The 14,948-nt window shown below is 35.0% G+C and overlaps 1 protein-coding gene across 1 annotated transcript; it reads right to left on the bottom strand.

The window, feature by feature from the left end:
- Window positions 1-1,779: 1,779 nt before the first annotated feature.
- Window positions 1,780-13,411, bottom strand: LOC107038457 (gametocyte-specific factor 1 homolog). Its single transcript, XM_015257553.1, has 4 exons — window positions 12,751-13,411; window positions 10,046-10,192; window positions 6,132-6,314; window positions 1,780-4,331 (listed from the first exon to the last, which is right to left on the bottom strand). Exons 1-4 carry the CDS (start codon window positions 12,916-12,918, stop codon window positions 3,906-3,908), a joined length of 924 nt encoding a protein of 307 aa, XP_015113039.1. The 5' UTR covers window positions 12,919-13,411; the 3' UTR covers window positions 1,780-3,905.
- Between the last annotated feature and the right edge of the window lie 1,537 nt (window positions 13,412-14,948).

Raw genomic sequence — 14,948 nt, 5'->3', positions numbered from 1 at the left:
ACATCACACACGGTCGAGCGCTGGACCAATCACAGAATGGATCGGGCCGACCTAACCCAATCTTGAGGGGCGCCTCGGCCAATGGAGGACAACTCCCCACTCTCTTCTTTTTCGACCAATGAAGCGTTACCTGACCGTCTTTGTGACGTCATGACCGACAAACTGGCCTCAAATGTGTGTGTGAATAGGGCAATTAGAATAGTAAATAGTGCATTTCAACACTAGTCCGTGAGGAACTTTCCTGGCGAATATGAGGTTACAGGATAAGCCGAAGGCAAGTTCTGGGGAGCGATTTTACTCGTTTTATGTCGACATAAAATCATAAATTTCAACCAATCCTAGTTGAGTATTCCGAATCCAGGACTGTCATTGGTTGAAATTTACGATTTTATGTCGACATAAAACGAGCAAAATCGCTCCCCTGTAATCATATGAGGTAGAAAAGTTCCCACGGCCGTGTGTCGAACAATATTTTTTGTCATTAGGCCCGAAAAGATTTGAGCTTCATGCAAGTTCCCTATTTTCGATGTTGTAAGTTTGAATTCAATTTCAAATGAAAGGGCTCACAAAATTCCTCATTCGTCTTGAAAATTTAGGAAATAGTATATTTCGTTACGAGTGCGGAAAATAGTTTTTTGGCTCGTGGGAGGCTTATAGCACGAGCCGAAGGCGAGTGCAGAAAAAACTCTTTTCCACACTCATAACGAAATATACTAGTTTTTACTTCCGAATGGAAGCTTTGTAATCGGTCGAATTTTCGATGCTCTAATTTTGCATGGACATGATTTAGAATGTCATGAAACGTCGAGATATATTTTCAGAGAATGTGTGTACGTCCGTATGTGCGTTTAAAACTCTGGGAATTTGTTTATAAATTTTCACAAAAAAAGGACTGAAGTGATAGATAAAAATCTGAAATTTCGGCTCATAATTGGTATTGTTTGGGAGCACATCTGGGCGAAATTTCAACTTAATCGGTCCAGTAGTTTTTCAGATACAGCGATTCCGAAAATTTTTTTGTCTCAATATCTCGGAAACTACTACATCATGGACTTTTTTTAGTGTCTAAATATTCCTTATGATGATACCTATCGAATCGGACCGTAATATGCCTAGCTAACTATTGCGAATCGCCCAGTAATTGACATTTTTCATTTTTGTGATAAAATTGATGTAAACACGATAATGCGTGAAAAGATTGAGATACAAAGTTGAAATTTGGTAGGATTCTAGCTCTTACTAAATTACAGGCAGGGATTTCAGATGAGTGAAGTCGAATGAGTAGTTTTAAAGATATTCCATTTTCTGTTTAGAACTATATAAAAATATAAAATTTTTGCAAGTTTTCAAATAAATCAAAATAACTATTATTGCTATCACCTTTATCTTCGAACTCGGTCAACAGGACATCCAACGAATTTTTTAAGCCATCATTCAATCAATTTAGAACATTTTTTTAGTTATCGTGGGACAACCGATTTAAAAAAAATCGAAAATTGAAAAAACTAATTGATGAATCAATTTTTAATTAATGGCAATTGATAGGGTTCAACAATAATGAAAAAAAAAGATTCAATTCCATCCAGTCATTAGCGAATAATTAAAGAAAAACTTTGTTTCATACGTACACACATACGTATGGAAAATTGTAAAAAATTGAAAAAAAGAAAAATTAAAATTTGACGATTTCTTGTTTTGTTTGAACCCTTTTTTCCATCTACTAAAAAATGGAAATCACAAATATTTCTGTTCTCTCCAAGAGATGCAATAATTACCCAATTCAGTAGAATATGAATTTATTTCTTTTATCAATAACAATGTATGACAATTAGGAAGAATACTTGTTCTTCAATACAAAATGAATGAAACCGAAAATGTAATGAATACAGAAAATATAGCGACAGTTTAAATCTTTATTGGATAGTGTCGTCACTTCAAGGTTGATTAATTTCCTTCTGAAAATAAAACTAATTTTGGTTTACAGATCCAATGGTGCTCTCTCTTGAATCTTGCATTGGTCTTTGGAATACTCACAGCAATGACATAAGTATAATAAAGTATAACTGTTGGAGCAAGGCACACGATTTTCAAGAATTTCATCTGTGAAAAAAATTGTTAATATTTTCAGATGAAATTCTTGCTACTCAATATTTTCTTAGATTTCGTTTCTGATCCGTCATTCCAACTAATGACAACGCAGTTTTGTGGTAATTGAAAAATGATCACAAGAGTGTATAATAAGCGCATGTCTAGTGATCGAAAGAATTAACGAACTCATTTAAGAAAAAATTGTTAATTCATGGAAATTGAACTCTTTTCCTTTTCGAAATACGACATATAATGTGCATGAGGTCTTTTTGTTCTGGCAAAAATATTCTTCTGGATTAATTTCCAGCTCTTATCAATTTTGAACAAAATTAAAGTCCTAAACCAGTTCAATGATTTAAAAAAAAAAGGAATTTAATTACGTTTTTGTTGTAACATAAAAGACAAGAGAACCCTCTCCTCTTAGCACCAAGGATGAGAAACTTGAGAGGTGTCCACGATTGTTTATGAAAAACAAGAAAAGTCGACAGTGAAATTAATTTTTTTAATAAATATTATTAATGAGTAGAATAAATTATTTTGAAATGTGGGAAAATTTTGTTGTAGTCTTTAGTGTGAAATTACACGGTTCACCAAAATTCGGATGTCGTCGACCTCAAAAACGAGACTGATCCCATGTTATAGATATTTTGATGCTGATTTCAAATTTCTTTTGAACAATCTAGCACGTCTAGTTTTCGTGAAAAACAAATGTTGAAGTGTTGAAAAGTGGTTTTAAAGGGGCATTAAAAATGTATTAAAAAATAAATTTGAATGTAGTTTTTCCAAGAAAAAATACAATGAATTACTATGAAAATACAATTGGTTTAGTGCATTTGGGTTCATTTGAATTGGTTGAGTAGAAGTGAGTGAAAAAAATCTCGAAAAAGTCCAAATTTCATAATTTTTCTAGTAAAATTAAATGATCGGAAGTAGGTTGCCATTCTCAAATCGATCTACACGAGAGTGTTAACCTTGTGCATTAATCTCTTTATTTTCCAACTTTATTTCAACAACTAAACCTCTACACAATTGAGGATGACTTCTCATAAGAGCAATTAATCGATTACCTTGCAGGAAAGGCATTTTCAAATTTCATGTTAAATGAAGTCGAACTTAACACACGGGTATAGATAAATTTGAAATTGGCGTGCATCAAAGTGTGTGCAACCAACTTCCGATCATTCGATTTTACGAGAAAAATCATGAAATTGGGACTTTTTCTGGATTTTTTTCACTCGTTTTGACTCAACCAATTGGGATGAAATCGAATCCACTAAACAAATCGCATTTTCATTAATTCATAGTTTTTTCTGGAAAAAAATACGTCGAAATTCATTTTTTTACAGATTTTTCAAATTGTTCATTTTTCAACATTTTTTTTCTCGAAAACTAGACGTGCTAGAAAGATTTCTCAAAAGAAAATTAAAATTAGCATTAAAATATCCATAAGATGAGATGAGTTTCGTTTTCCTCTTCTTTCCATAATTTACGGAAAAATGTGGAATCTGTGCAGCTCCTTTTACACTCGTGTATAAAGAGCACCTTCACTAATTGATTAACTCCATTCAAACGATTTCTCCTACTCATGAATATTTATTATGTGAAAAATTCAGTTCCCTTTCTTTGTTTGTTCAAAACCACCAACTGCGAATATCACCTAAATTGATAAACTTAAATTATGAAATGTCTGAGAAATATAAAGTAAACTTTAATCCAAGTCGTCATAATACGAGTTCTCATCCTCGTATCTATCATCCTCCCCTCCTATGAAATAGACCTCCTCTCCTGTCCCTCCATCATCCACTGTCGATTGAGGTTTACTTGAAAATGGCAGCACAACGTCCAATCTTCCTCTGTTGCTCGGCATTAGCAGTTGTATTCTTCATCTGAGGATCTTGGGATTTGCCACTCGTCAAAGCTCCAGAATCATTTTTAATGTTCAGTTTAGACATCTCAGACTCCAAGCTGGGCTTCGTAGCAATCGGAGAGTTCAAATTTGGCTTTCTCTTTGGTATTTGGAGTTTCTCGCAACTCTTGGAATCCTTTCTCCCTCCTGGAACATCAGGCTTGGGGCCCTCCTCGGGAATAAACTTCAAGTTTGTATCCACGTGAGCACTCCCCTTTTGATTTTCCTCACCTGAAGGAGTTGTCAGATTTTTGGGTGCACGTAGTGGTACTTGCTTTGATTTTCCCTCTTCTTCAATGTTTGTCGTCTTTGGTGGACGAAGAGGCTCGTTCGATTTCTTGAAAAAAAAACATGAGGAGTTTGAAATTGGTACGAATCACTAGGTTTCTGCAGATTTTTTCTTTCATTGTTGGGTGAATTATTGAACAAGTTATTTCAGTAGTGGTAAAACGGTTTAAGTCGATTTTGACTATTGGTCAACTATCAATGAGTATCTCGGAATCTAAGGCAGATAGCAAAATTTTTGTTAAATTCTATTTGAAACGTAACTATATATCTATCAGTTAAATGGTCGGTCCTACCGACAATCCTCGAGCACCATCGGGAACCTTCGGTTGAGTGGTCAGGGAATCGCGAAACCCCCGAAAAGTAGTTGAAATCTAGCTATTGAGAAGATCGCACGGGTATTTAATTGTAGCATTTCCTTCAGTACATTACCACAGTTATCAGTTAAATTTCGATTATTATCAGTGATTCAACGTTATTAAAATTGCAGACAATTAGCAGTGATTTTGAGACACTCAACAGTGAAATTTAATACCACAGAGTGTACAAAGAATTTATTTAACAACGTGGTTCGATCCCACAATAAACGGCGATTTTTATAATCCGTCTCAACAATTAATTTTCCAGCATCTACCTCCATTTTTTCCGGGATTCACCCTAAACCTAGTTCCTCACCAAACAAATCTTTTTTATAGAGCGAATTAAGAGCTACGAAAAAAGAAATTATAAAAATTTTGCTAGCTCCCTCAGATTTGGAGATTTGGAGCTGAGAGCGAAGTTAACTTAAGGATATCCAAGTGGACGGTTAAGGGAAATTCGAGTTTCATAGTAGTTGGATCTAAAATAAAAAAATTACCTAAATGGGGATATGGTGGCTTCCATACCTTTAACAACGTTTTAATTAGCAGAAAAAAATGATTTGAAGTGAAAATAACAAAACAAAGAATTATTAAATTAAGAAATAGTTGAATGTAGCCGAAACCCCTAAATGTCGATCAATGGAAACAATAATTGATCACATGTTTATACACGAGTAATATTATTGAAAGGTGAAATAATCAGTACAATTTTCATTCTATTGATGGAATATTCTATGCAAGTTGAAATCGCCCAGAAACTAACCCCTGTCCAGAAATTGACCTGTTTACCCTAGTTTGGCTATTTTTTCTCCACTGCAATGCTTTTCTACTTTTGTAGTCGCACATCAGAGCTTTCATTTGAACCCCATTAGGCCCTTAATTTGCGGACATTTTACAATGATTTTCTTATTTAAACATTGCAGGTCTGAATTTGAATCTCGATATCGAACGGTTAGAAAACATTTTAAAAATCTGAACAAAATAGAAAATTTACTTTTGGAGGTTTAAGGAAAGAATTAAAAAATTGCAATTTCTCAAAATTGCGAGCATTTTTTAAAAAATAATTTATAAACAAGCAATTTTCCACCATAAAAATCATTAGTTCGGAATCGTAACAAATTGATTCATATTCAGAATTTTACCAGAAATTGATTTCATGCCTAAGAAAATAAGTTTTCCGAACGTTTAAAAAATTTTAATTAATTAAAAAGTTTAATAAATTTTAATTATTTAAAATAATAATTCTCCGCAAATTGTCATTTGATAAATGCTGAATATTCATGACATTTTTCAAATTTGTCTTCCGCAATTTACTTGACAAGTTCGATGACTGAAAATGGTTGAATCTATAGTGTGGTTTGTACCAAACTGTAAAAGACACTTGAATATCTTTAAACCGTTTTACCGCTTCGCTACTGAATGTCTTTGTGGAAATGAGATGTGTTCGAGATTTTTATTTTCTATCAATATAGTTATTTTCTTTGTCTATTTACCTTTGCATCAGGCTTCACTTCCGATGACTCTGGTGTGGGTTTCTCATCAACAAATTGAGCCATTCTCATTCGCTCTCTCATCCTGAACTCACGTCGCTTGGCTTTAGAAGCTCCAATCAAACTTCTCACAAGGGGTTTCCCCTCTGAGTTCTTGATCGGATCATACGTCTGATGGTAAACATCCTGTAAGTATAGAAGTAGAATATTTTCAATCTAATTTTCATAAATATGATGAGATGTTTCAACATCGATGCTTCGAATGTTTCATTTTATTCATGTGCATCTGATTTACGGATGTTTTAAAGATTTAAGGAATTTATGGCGTTGTCTTGAGAAAAAAAAGTCCAGATATTGATAATTTTTTGTAAATACGTTCTTTTATGTATTAAGAAATCACGTGCAAAATCTCAGATAGTCTAGGAGAAAGACAACAACGGAAATAATTTATAAAGTTGCAATTTATGCATGAGGTTAAATGGGGCATCGATAATTTCAGCGTTTTCCCTACGTTATCGATCTATCGGCAACATGAGAACACTGCTGAAATTATCGATGCCCCATTCAACTACATGCATAAATAGCAACTTTAGAAATTATTTCCGTTGTTGTCCTTCTCCTAGGCTGAGATTTTGCACTTGATTTCTTAATACATAGAAGAACGTATTTACAAAAAATTATCAATATCTTGATTTTTTTTTTGTCTCGAGACAACGCCATAAATTCCTTAATCCTCTGAAGAACGCTAAACGCTCACTACCACACGCAAAGCCTAATCACGATTGCCCGTGCCTGCACTCCGCTCACACCGCGAGTTTGATAGGATTTTCTCTTCAGAGGGTTAGGGGGCTTAAAAATTGAAATTAAAGATCATCTCGAGTTTTTACTTGTCAGAGTTAAATTAAACTTTATAACAGTATCTATAAAGCATCACAATTTTTGACAGTCACCAAAAATTTTAATTCATAAAAAAATAGTGCCGGTCGCTCGCTTCACTCAATGACTTATGAGAATGCAATAAATTAAGTCATTTAGATTTTTTTTTCAGAAATCCAAAGGGACTAACTTTTGGGGTCGATTGGGGTCTTGGGATATACCTTAAAGATGTCCAAGTAGTTCGAATAATTTTTTCTGGAAGAAATCCTCGTCAGAGTTTATAGAATCGACCAAGAGTATTTTTTAGGCACAATATCAACCTTAGTTTCCGAACATTTTTTCGAGAAAAGAATTTAACCCCTCACGTACGGGGTCCCTAGAATGCGTCTTGTCCCAACGGGCGAGAGGCTTACGACGACGCGCCAATTCCATTGTTTAATCAGCAATAACTCGAAAACAGGTGATCGAGAAAACTTGAAATAAAATGCATTGGATGAATTGAAATTTGAAATAAGCGCCCTGAGAATTGTTTTTTCCGCATTCAAGTCACACCGATTTATCCTCCAGGACAATTTTTCACCGAGATCTCCAAATTCGCTGAATTTATTTATAACAAATACATTATTCAATGAATTGAAATTTAACTTGTGCCATTCGATAGGAAGGTCATCAAAGTATTTTCAGCAAAAATTCTAAAAAATTTCTGTAAAATTTTCTCGACAAACGAGATGATTGAATATGATTAAATCGGAGCAAAATAGTATTTTCATCCACGACTTTTGTTGATATAAAAAAAAATATAAAAAATACATTGAGAAAAAAAATCAATGAACTCACTGCACAAACAATTTTATTGACTTTCCAAATTTTTTTTCCAAATGTCAATATGTGTCTTAGAATTAGAGAAAATAATTTTTTACTGTTGACGGAAAGGGTCCATACGATGTATGGACCCCGGCCGATAGGACAAGTTCGTGCCTCCATACATCGTATGGAGCCCGTACGTGAGGAGTTAAAAAAATGAAATTAACACATTGCGTCCATAAGAGCTGATGTATACTCCCATCTTCAATCCAATACGAAGGGCTGGTCACTCAATGGGGTGACTCGGTAATTTCCAGAATGAAATGATTTCCTGTGATTTCCTGGATGATTTCTGTGATTTCTCAATAAGAATTGGGAAATAATGATTTCTCTTCATTTGTCGTGATTTTTATTATTTCTAGTAAACTCTCATGATTTCTCGATTTCAAGAAATCACTCAAAAAGTCATGATTTCGGAGCTAAAGTGGGGCATCTGTCGATAATCGCATACAGGTAAGACTCGGGGAACCAAAGAGTTTAGAAGGGCCTCATGGATGTGATAGTAAGAATCAAATGACATTTGCATAAGAAGGTCATGAGGGTCAGGCGCGATCGTATGAGTGAGCTCGAATAAAAAAATTGGGTTTCACTTTTATCGATGATTTCGAATCATTTCTGAAATCACCTGATTTTTTTATGATTTCTCCTCATTTCTGATTATTTCCTGAAGTCACTACCGGAAATATAAATCCCTTGATTTCCAATTATTTCTGCCTTGATTTCCAATCGAGTGGTCTAGTGACTTCCTAAGTGACCAGGCTCTCGGTCCAATAGTTCATCATCTTACAGCGTTTTCTCGTATACGTAACCGTATAAGACTTTATTCGTTACTAGGAGGGCTAAGCCCCCTGCTAGTCCCGATCGCCACCCTCCATATGATCCCCATATGACCCCTATGATCCTTATTCTGACCGTTGTGACCCTTAATCTGACCCTCGTGACCCTCATATACCCCTCGTGACCCTTAATTTTGGAGTCTTAATTTCGAGTAGCAAATTTTAATCACGTAAAATCGATTTGGATTTTTATTATATAGAGAAACTAGTTTTTTTGGCACCAGGGATAGCCTTATCCACAAATTATAATTATCGTTAAATTATTAAGGCTTCAATTGGTTAATATCACTCTTAAATTTTAACTATTGAAGTAATCATCAATTTAAAGATTCTAATTCCGAATTACTTATTAGTCAGTAATTTAGTTAGGAAGATTGACGATTATTTGGATAATCGAAAATCCTTTAGCAGAGATTTAGTATTATTACTTAATAAAAAATTTACAGTTCCATACTATAAAATATTTAATTTACCATCGATCGGAAATTTAGATTATCAATTATTTGACTATTTTTAAATTTCGAGTAGTATATTTTAAACCTTAATCAATGTAAGTCCGAAAATTTTTTAATATTAAAAAATCGGAAGACTGATGGCGATCCTTGTTTGCGACATTAAAAAACACAAGTTTCCGGACAGATAATTGCAAACAATCAAATTAAAAGCTTCTTTATTGGGACGATGACCATATTGGGTGGTTTGAATCCACACGAGCCTGATGTCTGGCAACTCAGACCGAATTTACGAGGTTGCAGTGTTGCCGTATGATCATTAGAGGTTGTACCTACGAGAGTCAAGTGTGAAAATGAATAAAATATCGTTCAGAATATTCATTAAAGAAATTCCCGAGAAAATGTATTCAACAATGAAAAATCCCAAAAAGTATAAGGAAGACAAGATTTTCGGCAAAACTGAAATCTTGCTTGAAAAAAAGTTGCTCATTTGAATGAAGTATTTGGACATCCTTAAAATAAAGTCTTTCAGTATGTTGTTATTGAAAAGAGTAAAAACAATTCGATCATATTATTGAACGATATAACTTGGGTTTATTATACTATGAGATCCCTCTTCCTGGAGAGACCCGCCTGTGGGGTCTTACGACGAAACTCCAGTCAAATGTTTACTAAATAATATAAACATATGATAAAGCCTGGTGAAAAAGAAACCATAATAAAAAGGCTATGGTCTTTGTGACTTCGATATTCTTTATTCAGTTCTGAGACTGCTCTCGATACGAGAACACGTCCTAATAAAAACCAAGTCTAATTGCTCTAACAAAAGTGTCTTTTATTTATTCACCTGGCTTCCAATAAACCAACAGTTGTATTAGTCGGTACTCACATTATCCCAATCCTCCTCTCCAATAACAGGTCTCGAGTGAGCCTGAGCGACCTCGTCCATGGATACGATGCCATGCAGTTCTTTGTCGTCAGTTTTGAAACGAAATGACTGGACCTCCCTGTAATCTGGACAAGTGACCAAGTGATCCTGCAAATACAGCGAGCAATCACCAAAATGTAATGTCCACATAAAACAACCTGAATGTAGTTTTCTCTTAAAATTACCATTAATTCTATGAAAATTATAACTGTTTACCAAAAAATATATACGCTACTCAATAACGCTTACTTAACAAAACCAAAGCCTCATCTAATTCTCTGTCGAACTAGTATATTTACCCGGAAGATATATAAATTTCTTATAAAAACAATTACCACAACGGAAATGATCATTCATTGGTGGAAACTTTTGTTATCGTCTACACCTAAATTGATTCAACACGACAAAATATCTCTTCTGTGGAAAATATAATTTGAATATAATATGAAAATATTGTTCGTCATACGGCCTAAAAAAAACTTTTCTAGCTCCAACGATTGCAGCCCTCGCCTTCGGCTCGAACTGCCAACTCATATTCGCCAGAAAATTTTTTTTCGGCCTAATGACGAAATTATACTTTTCATCACGCTGTGACGAAAAGTGAACTTTTCGGCACGCTCCGCGTGCCTAAAAGTCCAATTTCCGCCACATTGTGACGAAAAATATTGTTCGTAACTCGTGAAATAGTAGATTTCGTAATGAGTGCAAAAAAGTGTTTTTTGGCGAATGGGAGGTTTATATCACGAGCCGAAGGCGAGTGATATAATTCCACGAGCTAAAAATACGAAATATACTAATTTGACACTGCTGCTACGTTCACCTCGTGTCGAAAAGTGCATTTTCGTTTACTCGTAAACGAAAAGTAAACGCAAGTCTTGTTGTTTACTTGTAAACGAAAAAGACATAGTTCAGCCACTCGTTGAACGTAACATCACTGTCAATAAAATATTATTCTACACATGTCAGACGATAATTTTCACGAGTGTGAAGGACACTGAGAGAAAAATAAACACGTTGTCAAACAAGTCTTGTGGGGCTAACAAATCGCTAGTTGAAAATTGCCAAAAAAAAATTTGTTTGGTTTGAATTTGAAAGTTTCAAACATGAATAAGTGTATTGAAATCAGGTGATTTCAAATCACCTTGATTTTAAATCAAGAGTAACAAAATAGCCAGGCGACGGCGAACATTAATTTTTTTCGCCATCAATACGTTGACGGCGGGCTTCCGAATGGTCTGAAATATTCCAAAAGTTTATAGGTTCACAACACTAACTAGCAACAAAAATTTCAGTTGGTTACTGCCACCTGCATGGGTGCTATCAAGATTTCAATGTTTCGAATACTGCGTATGAGCGGATATACATAGTTTCTGTACAAATTTCAAGTTGATATCTCGATTTTTACACAAGCTGCACCGAGAGAAAAACAAACTTGTTGTTAAACAAATCTTGTGTGGGTCAACAAAATCGCTAGTTGAAAATTGCCAAATAAGAATTCCTGTGGTTCGAATTTGAAAGTCTCAAACATGAATAATTGTTCTGCTTTCGACAGCAACGAAATATGTGGCTCAAGAGGCGCATCGAGGGGCTGGTCACTCCTCACTCGAGTGACTCAGTGATTTCCAGAATCAGATGAATTCCTTTGATTTCCTATTGATTTCTGTGATTTCTCAATCAGCATTATAAATCCTGATTTCTTTTGATTTCTTATGATTTCTAGTAGATTCCAATGATTTCTTGATTTCAAAAAATCACTGAAGAAATCATGATTTCGGGACGAGAGTGGGGCATCTGTCGATAATGGCAGTTTTCTACATGACATTCCAATACGTAAGGATGTTAAAAACTTCATCTGTCACATTTCGGGGTTGGTTGATTTCGAACACACCGATACCTTGACAAAAATTGTAGAGTTGAAACTGCAAAATCAATTTCGATTTTACACATATCGATGATTTCTAATGATTTCGGAAATCACCTGATTTCTTTATGATTTCTATTCATTTCCGATGATTTCTAGAAATCTTTAAAAATCACTACCGAAAATGGAAATCACTTGATTTCCAGTGATTTCCATTGATTTCTGGTGATTTATTCCTTGATTTCCAGTCGAGTCGTCCAGTGATTTCCTAAGTGACTAGCCCCTCAAGGCGCATAATTCACATCAGACGGTGCCTTTTCAGGATGAAAATATCTCATACAGAGGAAAAAAAATTATCAACAAATATTTTATCCCTAAGTTACAAGATTATATCATTATTATTGTTTCATTTAAGGATTCATTTGTTGTCTGTGATTATTAGACAGCCCAAACGAAAAACTACTTGTTTGTACTCCCTTGTTTCGCATAACACAAAGATTTTTCGGGAGCAAAATACGTATGGGAATATCGAGCAACGAAGGCGTAGTGCTAGAAATGGCATTTCTTGCGTGTACAGAGAATACAATTTTTTTTTAACTACTAAATCTATTTGTGCGACAAAATTTTTTCATTCCGACGCACTCTCTGCATGTTTGGCACAAAAAAATCCTTTTTTGATAATTTTCGAAAAACTATTTTCTTGGCACAAGAAAGACTTGTTTGAGAACCGCTTCGCTACTGAATTGTACCGTCATTTTCCATGCGATTTTTTTCCCTTCACGCAGAGACACATCTCATTACTTACTTGGAAATGAATTTTGTCGATGATGTGAACTGCATTGTAGGGGCACACTTCTTTGTCCTGGAATTCGTGATTCTTTGCACACCTGACCAGATGAAATTGCAGTCTGCTCTTGAGGATTTCGTGGGCAGGGTCGTAGGGACAAATCACCAGTGGATCCATTGCGGCCATTTTTCCCTTTGTTCTTAGATTTCTTCTGCCCGCAAAACTTCAATCCACAGGTTGTCGCTTCTAGCTTCACCCCAAATGTTCCTCTAATTTCCACCGAAATAGTGTGCACTTTTCTCTTTAAAAAAATCCACTGGGGCAGTAGACAAATAATGCATGGAGGAAGCCGAAGAAATTTCGGGAGCGATGATGGTTCTCTTCCACTTTCTTTGTCCGCTGCGCGCAAACACTGACTGACACTGACTGACTGTAGACTGTGATTCAATAATCGGACCGGCACAGAACACTAAGCGGCACCACGAGGTGGCTGCCAACTCCGCGCAATGTTTGGTTCTTCCAGGTTCTATTCCCTACCCCTTATCTTCGACAAATTGAACGTTAATTTGCCACTGAAGGGTAGATAAATGTAACTATCTAATGTTAAATTTCTATTCTCCTTTCGCCGTAAAATAACTGCTAACGTTGAAACGTTGGTGCACAGACGAGCGCCCTGGAATGCGAATGTAAAATTACACCTAAACCTAACACCCCCCTGTATCCATCGCGTCGCTCGGCGAACGCCTCACGAATAAGTGGGGGAAAGTAAACAAACTCGGTGAATAATTCTCGATAGAACAGAGATTCGATTCAAAAAATAAAGGAATGTATGAATCAGTTACATATTTCGGTAATAAATGATACGGTACAGTAAACTCTCATTATTGTCGCACTTAGAGATGAGCGATGTTTGTCGATTAATCGAAAACATTGGTTTTTCATATCCACACATCGACGTTTTTCATACGTTTTCAACGGTCGATTATTTGGCGAGTCTAGTTTCCGAGATATTCACATATTTGTCTGTCAACATGGATGTGACATCTAGAGATGTGAGTGACAAAAATGACCGTCTATGACCACCGCCATGACCGGTAATTATCGCGTCGAGAATCTGACCATATGGTCAGAAAAAAAAGACAATAGACCTTTTCATTCTGAGAGTCACTTTTTTCCCATGTCAATTCCCCCTAGGATTTGCGGACACTTTATCGAATTTACATATAAATCATGGTTTTTGAGCGCTCAAGTGTATATCATTAATTGTAAAGTTCAATATTTATCAGAATTTTCCATGGTTTTTTCGGAGATTTTTTCGTTGAATGAACGAAATAAATATTTCCCCTAGATTTCCAGAATGAAAAGGTCTATTGGCCATAAGCATGATGTGACTAGAGATGTGGAATAGCGTAATTTTCCCTTTTGCTCAGATCGGTCGTAAATGACCGATTTCCGACCGTTTTCTGACCCTGACCGAACTTGGTATGCAAAATGACACCGGCGTAGGGAAGTTGTGTCCAACACAGGTAAGAATGACCAAAAATCGTCTATATAGTTGCAAATTGACCATCATTTTTATTCATTCATTACTTTATTTATTCATTATTACACGGTTAGAAAAAAATGAAATTTCATAGACTCGTAATTTTCAAGGCAGTGCCACTGAATGCAATTTAAGGGGGAAAAAATAATAAAATTTCAGATTTCACTGAAAATCCAATAAAATTGAGAAATTTTAAGAAGCATGAAGATGAGAATGTTTCAATTTATATGAATTCTCCAATAATTGAAAATTCAAGAATATGTTTATTGAAACTTTGTGGTTTTCTATTAATTTTCCGAGAATAATTGAACTAAATTTTACAGTTCTCATCGACTTTTCCCCAAAATTCCCAATTTTCAATGACGAAATTCCTTGAAATTTTAGCGAAACTTAAATGTGATAAAAATTTCCGAAAAATAAATGGGAAATTTCGGCTAAAAACTTTCAACAGTGTAGAAATTTCTGGACTAGTATTCGAAAATTGAGGGTCTTCTACATATAGTCAAAGAAAGTGTTGATTTTCACGAACATGTCACTGATTTTTAAAAATCTATCACCAATTACCGATCATACTGGACACTGACTAGGATAACTGTGATCATCAGTGATTTTTATTCATTGAAATTTGTCGATATACAGATTATTAAAAATTAGAGATAGGTCCCTGAAAATT

This window comes from Diachasma alloeum, unplaced genomic scaffold (genome assembly GCF_001412515.2).
Source record: "Diachasma alloeum isolate Michigan unplaced genomic scaffold, Dall2.0 Dall_scaffold_00284, whole genome shotgun sequence".
Classification (NCBI taxonomy): domain Eukaryota; kingdom Metazoa; phylum Arthropoda; class Insecta; order Hymenoptera; family Braconidae; genus Diachasma; species Diachasma alloeum.
This window is presented reverse-complemented; position numbering and strand designations above follow the sequence as displayed.